This window comes from Aythya ferina, assembly GCF_964211825.1.
Source record: "Aythya ferina genome assembly, chromosome: 7".
NCBI lineage: Eukaryota > Metazoa > Chordata > Aves > Anseriformes > Anatidae > Aythya > Aythya ferina.
This window is the reverse complement of record NC_140302.1, coordinates 27,401,724-27,414,267: the sequence shown is the minus strand read 5'-3', so window position 1 is coordinate 27,414,267 and position 12,544 is coordinate 27,401,724. Positions and strand designations below refer to the sequence as shown.

Here is a 12,544-nt window from a genome sequence, read left to right as displayed (position 1 = left end):
TTGTTTGTTGAAATTATTTTATTATTTTCTAAAGGAGAATTATTAGGTTCAGATTTTAGGGGCCAGATCCTCCAGTGGAAAATGTGTCCCAGCACCATGCTCCCACGCGACTTGGGAACCTGGCCCCTAAGGCATTTAATTTGTCAGAAACGAGCTCCAGACAGAAGCGTCAAATGCTGGGTCTGGTAATTCCAGGTGTTCTCCAAACCATGTTAGAGTCACAGATGTGGTGGATTTTTACCCTTCCCAACATCCTGTTTTAAAAAGCAGATGTGGGGCTCCTGGGACCCTGACAGACAACTCTTTGTTCACACTTGATTGGAGGGCGTCCAAGCATTCTTGCTAAAGAAAACAGGGGTTTTGTGTCTCAATTGTGCTACGAAGGAAAAATCACTAATTCCATGTGCTCTTAAGGGGTCCAAGATTACCAACACCTCCCTGGACTCTTTTCAGGTTATTTTTTTGGTTTGTTTCTCTCTTAAGCCCAAAATGTTAATGTAAGCAAATTTCCATGAGTATCATAGCTCTAGGACTTAAAGTCCATTGACAAGAATTTGTTAGGCTTGGGCTGCAAACTGTCCCACATCAGTTATTCATACAGGAAGATCTGAAATTAGATGCAACAAGATTATTTTCCTGCTCAGCGAAGCCAAGATTTCTATTTGACCTTTATTAATTTTATTGAGAATTAGGTATTTATTGATTCTACAGATTGTTTAACAAAGCTTAATATTGAACATTAGCATTTATTATGCTTAGATATCAGCACGTGATTCCCCGACACATTTCCTCAAGCAAGAATCAGAGAAAGAACTGTTAATGCTGAAAAGAAAAACTTCAGGCTACAACAGTACTTACGAATAACAAACAAAACCCCAAACCAATGGTTTTTGCATCTTTGCATGCAAGCATGATTGTGAGAGCTGAACAGGAGTCTCTAAAAATGTAATTTTTGTTACAGCCACACTCTGAAATACGATGAAGAGAGAACAGGGAATATAAAATGTATTTACATGTTCTCGGAAAGAAAAAAATTCCTGCTACTCTTTTCAGGTAATAATAAGATATTTATTGGTGTACTAGGATTTTGTAAACTGCATAATTTTCTCAGTTATATGCCTATAACATATATGCAGTGGGAAGGAAGATACCTACAAAGAACCATTCCAGAGCAAATTATTTTTACGGAAGGTCATTATTTCCTTATTTTATTAATATGTCTCAACAATGAGTTGGGACTATTTTTAAAGTATAAATAAATCTCACCTGTCCCAACAAGGAGACATTTGATATATTGTACAAATGAGTAATTTACAGCTAAACTCCTTCGCACACTTGCTTAAGTGCTATCTGCAGCAGGTCATGGCACAATTGGGAAGTTTAGCTCACAGTTTAGCAATTCCGGTCTTTTGACACACAATGCTGCATCAGCAACATGACTGCTAGATTTTCTTTGCCATTCCACTTACCAAGAAACATTATATTTAAACCACACTGAGTAAAATCTGCTACAAAAACCCACAACGCCACTGCTATGCTATAGCTTTCACTCTAGCTAAAGTCAAGACAGAAAATCGTGGCTCATTGTATTAGAACAGTAATTCTGAGCGAAAGGACAGCCAGATACTACTCGAGGAAGCGATCGCATTCAGCACAGCTCTAATGCCCCGCTGACCTGTGGTATCTGTGTGATACATGAAAAGCCTTAGAGCTACAGTTTCGTAAATTTAAAAGTCACCATGACAAGCTTTAACATATAAAACGCAAACTGTTGCAAGGGTTAAGCTATGTCTACTATTGAAATAGAGGCTTTTTAAATCCTCGAAGATAGGTCGTTTAAGGAAAGAATCCCAAACTCTAACTGGAATCATACAGAGGATCTGACTGGGACCAAAGAAGCTCATTCTGCAATGTCTTTCTTTTTTTCTGCCTTTTCAGCTTTCCTCTACACTTTCAGAGAGAAAGATTTTCAAGACAGATGAGTGACACTAAGAAAAGATGAATTACTTCCATATGTCAAGTCTACAAATCCAAAAACGACATGCTATCATCTGTATAACAGATCGTTCGCCTTTTAGCAGGTAAATGTTCTCATATTTACTTATCTAGCCCTGGGAATCTCTGGGATTAATCTATGCTTGAAAGCCATAGAATTAGAGAGTACTTCAGAGCATTCTATGCTGTTAAATTCATATACTTTTTACAGGAGCACTTAAATTTATGTAGCCAGAATTACAAGCTCCCAAGACAAGTACTGACCAAGCCGTATGATCTTGATTGTTTTATTTAACAAAACAAGTAGGACTGCATGTATTTAATACAGGAGTAATGCTCATGGGAAGGACTGCAACAGAAACAATCAAAATAGTAATTAATGGGATAGAGTGTCAGCATTTTCCTGAAAAATACGAAGAACTTTGTCCTTCCAGCAACAACAAGGGGATAATTAGGCTAAGATTTATTCTGTGGCTTTAAAATAATTCCTGTTTTTCAACTGAATTGGTAACTGAGAAATTGTCTATACTGATTTAAATAAGTACTAAAATCGAGGAATATCTTCAGCTCTTCTTACTACTTTTTAATCTTACTTAATACCAACATATAGCAGTTGTTTTTATTTGCTGTAGTAATATTCTGAGTATGCTTTTGACAGATTTTGCAAAATTATTTCCAGCCTTTTAAAACCAGTTTACACAAAACCATGTGAGACAGACACTGCAACCAGTAAAAGTGAAGCCGGCAGCAGTTAACGCCTTAACGATATCCAGGGGAAACCTCATAAATGAGCTGCTGCGCTGTGCAAACTGCCAGTGGGGTGACCCCGCTGTCACCAACTAAGAATTTATATTGAAAGATGAAAGAATTCCACAGTTTTTCTTTGTCCCAGGCAGTATTTACTCCTCATACAGAGCTTTGCACCCGCTGCCCAAGACAATACAGATAAGTATGTTAAATACTATCTTATGCCACGTTACACTAACGCAAACTCAAATGGATATTATTTATGAAATTAATTTTTTCAGGTATAATTCACCACCATTGCTAATAACACAATGATAGTTCATGTCAGTAGGCATAAAAATACCACTTTAGATTGCACAAAAAGCCCTCAGTGACCACTGAACAAAATGAAAATTTCAGGTAGCTCCACGAGAAAAAAATATTCATTTCCCATGGTATAATTAAGTTGAAGAAAGAGAATCACCTTAAAAATTTTAATAAGTAGTTTTACACACAGCCTGGCTACATGAAATAACTTTTTTTTTTTTTTTTTTTTTTTTGGTTCATGCATTTTCACTTCATCCTCCAAAGTCCTGCTTAAATTTTGCAAATGTGTTTTTAGGTAGGGAACCATTTACTAGTTAAATGCCTCTATTGGATAAATTGATTCTTCTCTTTCCTTTTGCCTTCTCCCTCCCCAGTAAAAGTTGTTACTATATGAAAAAGACTGAAAACAGTGAGAAAATTATCATTTTGCTAAAGCCACCAATCATATTTACCCTAAGTGTTGTTCTAATAGGAACCTAGGCACAACTTCTGTAATAATTGTCTTTTTTTTAGTCAATACTCACGATTTCTCCTATATAATTGTGCACTCTTTATTGCTACAGATTTCTTAAATTTTCACAGTGAATTTGTTCACGTTAATTTCATAATAATAATAAATAAATAATAATGATAAATTTAATATAAATAAATCCAATTAAAGCCTACACTTTTTTATTTATGCAATTCCACATTATTAGCCCACAAACACAGACAGAGCAGTAACTACCGTTAAACTGCTTTGCTCTTTTGGCATTGCAAGGTTCACAAATTTGCGGCAGGGGTGAAGTGTCAAGCTAAGATGTTAAGCAGTTAAAGCAAAAATTGATTGAAGTATGTGAATGAATCTGGTTACTGCCGGACTCCAAAGACCATGCACCTCTTCATGGTTTGAATACTTTGCACAGAATTTGACCTCCTCCCTCTGTTCTTTATTTTCCTATATATAACTACATATATGGTATATTATTATATTATATATTACATATATACTGGTTTTATTTATATTATGTGTATAATTGAGTGTCTGCTGCTTATCTAACAGTAAATCTAAAAAAGCACATGAATAGCTGTTTCTTAAATAAGTAAAATGTTCTTTAAAAACAAACAAAATCAAAAAAAAATCCAGAAGGCACCAGAAAAATATACTTTTCCTGAAAGTTTACATACTAAAAATAAATAAATGAAGATGCATACATAATAGTTAATATTTATAATTTGTTTATGTTTATTTAACCCTAAGTTACATGTTTCATACATCTCTCTAACAAAGCTGTCTTGAAGGTGACATGGTTTTCTATGAATTCCTGGTCTCCCTGACAGTGTTCTTCCCCAGTTTTGTCCCATACCCCCATGTCTCACTGAGTCTTGCTAGCAACTTTAATGAGCATCCTTAAAAATAGAAAAGGAATTTCCATGACTTCTCCTATCTAGGTATTTTAAATACCAGCACTATCAAGCAGTCACTCCAGGACCCAGGAAGGATAAGGATATGTTGTCAACAAAAGGAAAAAAAAAAAAAAAAAAGAGATAAGGTCTTTGGAGTCCACCCCCTGACCTGACAAAATCCAGGACTTGATACTGGTCTCCAGGTCAAAAATAGACCGTCTGAAAGCAGCAGAGAACACTTGCACGGTTATCGCAGAGTTACTCGTTTTGCAGACCATATTAAGCACTTCATATAATGGCATCTGAATCTGCTGCAACACATTTGAGAACAACTTCTCTGAACCACACTTGAGAAAAAACATATTTGTCAAGGGCAATAGGAACAAGAAAAATAAATCCTACCTTGAGGTCCTTTCTCTTGTTTCTTTGCATTATCCTTTCAACAGAAGTAGATCTTTTCCTTACAAAGACCACCAGCATTACATTCACAGAAAGAATTAAAACAAAACAAAAAAAAGAGACCTTCATCTACCCTTTGCCAATCTCCACAATATTACACATTATAAACATAAGTACTTCTTTCAGAAGATCTAGTAGCCACACATAGCAGTAAAATACCCTACTGTCCTCTTCATTTTTATGAACTTATAAAAGAAATATTAACTATTAAATGTTACTTGAAGTAATTATCATAAACCAATATCACTTTAAATGAATACGCTACCTTTTCTGATTCATTATCTTTGCTTTTGAGTTTTTCCTCTTACTGATAAGAATTCAGCAATTCCCCATGTTCTTGCTGAGCACTCACATAGGTTAGCAAGGTTCGACTGCGTGCGCTGTTCGAGCCAGTATAGCTTAAATCTCAGCCAGCCAGGAAGCCAGGCAGATAAGCGCTGGCCTATTGAAAGTTTATCTTTTGAACGGGAACAAGGTGCTTGAACTTAAGGCAAGTCTGTAAGTTAACATTTTGTTACATCCTATAGGGTAAAATATACATATAGTAAATGCTTTGACAGAAATATAATAACTAGATGCTACTAATTAATAATAAATTCATTTCAACAACCAAGTATTAGACCCACTTTTTTTCCATTGCAGAATTTTAGAATTTCGTAACACAATTAAATATGCCAGTTTCTGATATATTCAATTTCACTAGTAGAAAGTTGGTATGCTTTTTAGCTGAGATTGAGTTCTTTGCAAAACAGTAGAACAAAGGGTTTTTGTTGTTTGTTTGTTTGTTTTTCCTTTTTAAGGCTATCTTATATAAGAAGCCTTTTTTCAAGATTTCTTGTTTGTTTTATTTAAAAATAGGATGTTATAGTTCTGGATTCTATATAAAAAAAAAAGTACACATTAAATTTTTTAATTAAAAAAAAAAAGAAGAAAAAAAGAAGAAAAAAAAAAAAAGAAAGAAAAATAAAGAAAAAACAAGAAACAAGAAACCAAGTTCTAAAGACACCCTCTGAAGTTACAATCATTTTAGGAATTCTGCATTGTGACTAGAATGCATGGCTGCATAAAGACATTTTCACCAAAAAAATGTCGAAGAATTATTTTTAAAAAGCATGCAAGAAAAAAATAATCAGCCATTTGTATTTTACTCTAAATACTTACTTAAGAGGTAAGTGTTATAATTAAGTATACTTAAAGAAAATTCTGCTAATAAAATTTACAAGCTTAATAAATACCTAATACTCGACTTTTCACCCCTTCATGTATAGTAGGATTCTAAGGTAATAAATAGTGAGAACAGAAATTTCAAGAAATCATGTGGTAAAAATCTGAAAGGACAGGTATTACTTGGTATTAATTATGTAGCCACATTTGACAAAGCACAAGTATAGAACAGAATAAAAATCCTCACTAAATCTGCAGCTGAAATTAGAATTATTCTTTTTTTTTTTTTTTTTTTTTTTTCCCAAATGTACATTTCCTCTTATTTAAAATATTTGTCCTCACAAATATAAATGAATTTGTTATTTCTAAGCCTGGTTAAAAATAAATAAATAAATTGCTGAACATTATATATATATATATATATTTTATTTTATTTTATTTTTTTCCCTGTAAGTACTCTGAAAAATAACCCAAAATAGCACCGTGGAATTCAGACATGCCTAAATAGCTTTCATGTTATATATGTTTAGCTTGCAAGTAATGATGAATTTGACCTGCCAGTTTCCCAAAGAGACTTACTTTGCCAGGAAAACAAACTCCTGCTTTTAGAAGATCGTGTGTTTTGTTTGTGTGCCATTGGAAAAAAGAAACAAATCTTCTTGATGAGACACAGTCAAAACATTTTCCTTCTGTGTGTGTGTGTGTGTATATATATATATATATATATATATATATATATATATATATATAAATAAACACAAGAATGGAAAATAATAATTTAAAATAAGAATAAGCCATTATCTCTCAGAAAACAACAGCTACTTGAACTAATGATTTTAATTTCTGTGTTTAACGTGTCTGGAGAACAAGCACAAAAATAGCACATTTTTGCAAGTGCCTTCAAGAACAGAAATACCCTGATAAGAACAAATGCGAGACACTTGCATTTAATATATCAGAAAATATCTAATTACAGTAAAATTACCTGATGTGCAATGGTATGTTAATGTTGGCCAATAAATAACACGACAGATAACACTCATGAAAGCAATTACCCATTTTGCTTGTCCCATCCACATTGCTTCTTTCTGCAGCTGTCATTCCCCACCTAACCAGCTCACAGGGCTCTGCACAGAGCAAGACAGCCAGCTTGTTATTGCCTTGAGCTTAACTACTATCCATGGAAAAGCTAGGCAATACAATTTGGTAATCTGTTCTATGAGTTCTGTAAAACATATATATATATATATACACACACATTTTTTTTCTGCAATTAGCATAAGAGACTAAACAGATCGTGAGGTTTTTGATTGCTTGTTTTTGGTTTGGTTTTAATTTTTTCTTTTTTGTTTAAACACTGAAAACCTATATATTCTGTGCACTTTTGCTCCCACCCTATCCCCTGCAATTTGGCTCTTTTTCAGGATAGAACAAGCAGATGCATATCGACCAATACATCTGTTTGTCACTTGACTGCTTCATAAAAGCCTCCACCTTTGAACAGAAAATACAACTAAGGAAAATAAGCAATTTAGACAGGACTAGTTCATAGTTTTCTGTGCATCTTTCCAATAAAAATTATTGTTTAACATAGCTGATTTAAATAAACAAAATTCTAAGGAAACAACCACAAAATACAGTGATTAAAGCACTACTGATTAATAAAAATTGCCTAACTGGGATTTATTAGAAACTGAGGGCTGAGGTGAGAGGATCCATGTAATTATTAAGTATTTTAAAGAAGAATCTGCAACATTAAAAAAAAACTTATACGTACCTGAATAATTTTAAAACTAATGTTGCTAAAATGATCTCATGCTATTCCTGCAAATGGGAAGTTACATGAAAATATTTTAACTATATTATGCATAAATAATTTACTTCCAGACAGACAGCTTTTACACTTACAGATAAATTTTCTCTCAAAAATGAACAGATGATTGTAAATATCACAAACCACACGAGGAATAATATCTTTTAAAGACTGCGTTTCAATCGACTGCCTTTCATGCTGGCTCAGCCACTTTAAGCTGTTATGGATTTTTAAAAGCTGTTCCAATATATCAAAATCAACCTCGGAATATCTTAACAAATTTCTCAAGTTTCTATGACTAATAGTGTATCACAGACTTGATAGTTACAAGCTAAACACAACCCTGACCTTTAGTGCTTATGGCTACGAGACCTGCGGTACGCCCGCTGAGCTATATGACTACGAGACCTGCAGCGTGCATACTGGGCTAACAAAATCTACATTTACAGCAGTGTTCTGCAATGCCAAAAATCCCTCGAGGCAGGATTTTGGCTCGGCTTATACAATCTCTTTAAAATATAGGGTCACTGCTCCTCCCCTGGAAGATAATGCCTCCCACCTCCATCAACAAACTCAATGTTTTTACAGTAGAGTCCACGTAGTGCCAGAAAGCTGCTTGTAATAAAGGATTTTCAAGCCTTTAATAAATATTACATTTCCAGAACAAAAAGTCCTCTCTACCAGCTCTGGGCTCTCAGACAGTCAAAATCTGGAATTCATTCCCATTGTCTTAAGGCAGGTCAGTGGGTTGGCTTTCTGAGCCCTTTTCTTTTTTCTTCTCCAGAAGTCAAAGCTGCTGTGACTCCATACATTATTTCTTACCAATTGGACAAAGTGATGGATATTTCTTCTTTGTATTACATACACAGGGTTTAGCTGGTGAGGAGGAAGCAGCCAATTCTTACACAAAAAGGTGAAAACTTTGGCTTGGTAGAGGAGAAACTAGGGATCTGGCAGATCAGGATACGAGAGGACATCAGGAAGGCCAGCAAGATTTTGTGTGGGAGAAAACCAGAAGGAAAAGTTGCTGAGGGATAGGGGAGGAAAGGGAGAAGGACTGTGGAAAGAAAGGTGTGAACATGCCATCCTTTCGGGACTTTTTGCCCTGCTCTGTCCTCATCACTGGACAGCCCATTTTCTACACAGCCTTTGCAGAAGACACCAAGAAAGAGGCCTAGAGGCTCCGAGTAACACCGAGCATTGCAGCCCTTCCCACTTCCCATGGACTTGGAGGAACAGTAAATGAAAAATGAAATTAGCTCTCAGCTATTCTTCAATTTCCAAAAGCCACCATCATTAATTTTGTTTCACACGACAAGGCATGCAAATCAGAACGACAAAGCACATTCATCACCAGCAATGCTGCATCCAGCAAAGACAGCTTGAGTCAATAAAGAAGCCGGGGCTGAGTGACTACGAACAACAAACGCTCCTTATGGGCAGCCAAACCGAAGATCATCAGGAAACTGTAAAATGAGACATCCGTCATGTAAACCTCTCCTCGTTCCGTCTTCCCATACAAGGGGATGTTTTGGTACTGAACTGTGGAATTCCCCAGAGACACGATAAAGGAAAAATAAAAACATCCACCAGTAATGCCATGTGTGATAAAAACCATATGAGGAAGTCATCGGTTAAAACAAGCAAGCATGGAACAACCATTGAAACTAGGGTTATGTTAGAAGCTGCTCTTCTTTCCAGAGTGTTTTTCAGCTCCTGTTCCAGGCCTCCTTGCTTGCATGCCTACGGACAGAGCACAGCGATCTGCGGCCTACCGATGGCAGCCTACAGGCAGCTGCTCCCTTGATGATGAGACCACTGCGAGATATTAAATCCATTTCAGGAAGTTTTCTCATCCTTTCCAGAAGCTAGTTAATACCGTGTATTTATATATCTCTTACTCTTCTCTGCAACCAATTTTTCTGGGCTTAATCAAAGGGTAGGATAGCCTGAAGAAGTGCCTACAAAACCCACTCCACAGGACAAGTGCCAGTGGATTGAAACCTCCTACCACAGCCCTAATCTCCCTTAAAGACCTCTTGGATGTGGGTTCAAGTGAGAAAATCTACACAGCTGGATGTCAGGATGCACCAGGAGCTTTCACTCCCCAGGTACTCCTCAAATCCTGCCTCTGCACAGCAAGAGTGCACCTGTCCCAGCACAGTACCCCTGACGCCTCCAATTAATGCTGAGAAAATCCTGAGCTAAGTGCCTACTTAAATTTGATGGGTTTGGCATTCAAATGATGGTCTGTGAACCTAATAAAAGCATCAGTTAGTAAACAACATTATTGCAGGAACATCAGCAGAATTATGAGCAACTGCAAGATGCAATTAAGTTGAATTTAGCCACCATGCCCACACAACTAGCGATGTGGTTGTTTCAGATCAATGTAAACAACAACCAATAAATATTCCCATTGCTTCTCCAATGAACAAGAATGGGAATTACTGAGTGCTGCTAGAGAAATTTATAGTGGAACAGATGCAAACTACCTTACAGCCCTAAGGAAAATGGAATTTGTTCACCAAAGCATAGTTTGAGCTGGCTAATCCAAGTTGCATATCTAGTTCTTGCAGAGCTTTGAGAAGCAATCAATCTTCTGGCATTCACCAACAAGTGATTTGTTAATCTGCAGTTTTCATAGTGTAGTAAGGAACATTTGAATTAACAAGTTATTTTCTATTAGTCTCTTGGTTACTTATTGGGTATGACAGAGTATGTGGTGCAGTGAAACTGGACAGGATAGGTTACGTCACGTTCTGCCATCTGGAAAACATTACAAGATAATCACTAATACTGTGAAGCCTCCTGAATTTGTTCTTCATATATAATATAGCCATTTGAGCTCTGAAGAGTGATTTGTAAAATATGTTACTGTAATCCTAAGTAGGATATTGTTTTAAATAAAACCCATATCTGAGTACAAATTTAAATTTCAGCTTACATCCTTAACCAATTACGCACCAATGCAAATCTCCGCTGATAAATTGTCTAGCTAAATCCATTCTTGCAGTGGATTAGTTAGCTCAGAGAAACGATACTGGGATATAGAATTTCAGGAGCAGCAAGGTGATTTGAAGATTCCCCAGTGGTTAGCAACTTCTATTCAGTATGCTGTAGGATTCAAGTGCTGGCCCTTGATGGCAGCACAGGAATTTAAGGTCACCGTCCCAGACCGCTCAGTGAGTGGTCCCTGTGCTGGTAGGGGCAGAGAGGACTGCTTGTGGGCAGCTGCCGAAGGCAAATGCTACCTAAAGAATCTACCAGGGGGCAATTCAACAGCCAAGCCCTGTGTTTCGTATAGTCATAGTTGCCTGTAATGTTGCCCGCTCTCCCCAGGAGGAATGCCCAGCATCGCCTGTTATTTCTGGCCCATGATGAGCACGCTGCGGAGCTCGCTCCTGCCACAAGAGAAGCCAGACGTGCCCCTTGCCAGCAAGGGACTAGCACCACTTCTGTCATGTGAAGCAAAGTTTATACAACAGCACTTAGATCCATTTCTGTGGAACTTGCTCCGTGGCTGGAAGCCAGCATGGGTCAACAACCGGCAGCAGTTTCCTATCATAGTGGATCCCTTCACAGACAGCCTGGGGCTGACGGATCCCACCATGCTCCTTGCAACATTTTTTTTTTTTCCAGGAAGACAAAGACAAGCCCCTGGCGAGGCAAGCTGTGAAGAGCTCAGCAAATGAGACCTCTGGACTGGCTTTCCCATACAGCATTCCCATTTTACTTTCAAGCCTTCAGTATCCCTAAGGCGATATGCCACAGGGGTATTACCCACACCTCAAGAAAATATTTAGGTATGTGTGTGTGTATATATATATATATGTGCATACACACACACACTATAACTATATATCTCTCTATATATAAATATATATCTATAAATATAGATATAAAGCCATGCTCACATAACATTCTCAACAGCTAAACTCTGCCATAATCCCAAACGTTCAAACAATCAGGTCGCAGTAACCTAATTACAAATTATGAATGTGGTAAAAATCATGGAAGCAGTACCTGATAGAAATTGCTGTAAAAGTGACATCATGCAATAGGCCGTGCGACAGTCTGAAATCTCAGCCAACAGAAAAGCCAAAGGATCAGGGGGAATTTGGAACAATTCTGGTTTGCCTGTTTTTAAAATGTCTTAAAAGTATGAAGTCAGTTTCCATCCTATCAACATTCATGCTTTGACCTAGACTGCCCCAAACGTGGTAAGAAACCAATGGACCTTTTGGACGATGTCATTTGTTGTACACAACATTGTTCTAACATAGCTCTTGCATGGCTAGAAGACACAACAGCTGTGTGGGAAGCCAAAATGGAGAAAAAAAATGTTGGAAAATGTTAGCAATTATAATAGCAAAATTGTGAATTTTGCAAACACACGCACCAAAAAAAGTATGTGCACATAAAAGTTTATATATTACATATACCTATCAATAATGTTGGGATGCTTCCTATTCCACCTGCACAATATGCCACACAACAAATTACTTCCCTATGGTTTTCCCCAGTTGTTATCAGATCAAGTTACAGGAATCTCTGTATTAGTTTTGTATGCTATAGTGAACACCACTTTATTACCTAGCTCTTTAGTTTTATTATCCACTTAAATAAATACATTTCATGTCTCATATCTGAAATTCAAAAAAAAAAAAAAAA

The 12,544-nt window shown here is 36.6% G+C and overlaps 1 protein-coding gene across 6 annotated transcripts in view; it reads right to left on the bottom strand.

Annotated features, from left to right (window-relative positions):
• The window catches only part of RBM20 (RNA binding motif protein 20), a 104,362-nt gene that overhangs the window by 76,234 nt on the left and 15,584 nt on the right, over positions 1–12,544 (bottom strand). For 2 of the 6 annotated variants that reach the window (XM_084526339.1, XM_084526338.1), the window contains exon 1: positions 5,159–5,266. The exons of 3 other annotated variants lie outside the window; for them this stretch is intronic. Coding sequence is in view for 2 of the 3 variants with exons in the window: in XM_084526338.1 (XP_084382464.1) it covers positions 5,159–5,172 (14 nt within the window). In the remaining variant the exon portion in view is untranslated. Of the gene's footprint in view, positions 1–5,158; positions 5,267–7,042; positions 7,174–12,544 lie in introns of those variants that run through there. One more of the 6 variants, XM_084526336.1, reaches the window with a different exon arrangement.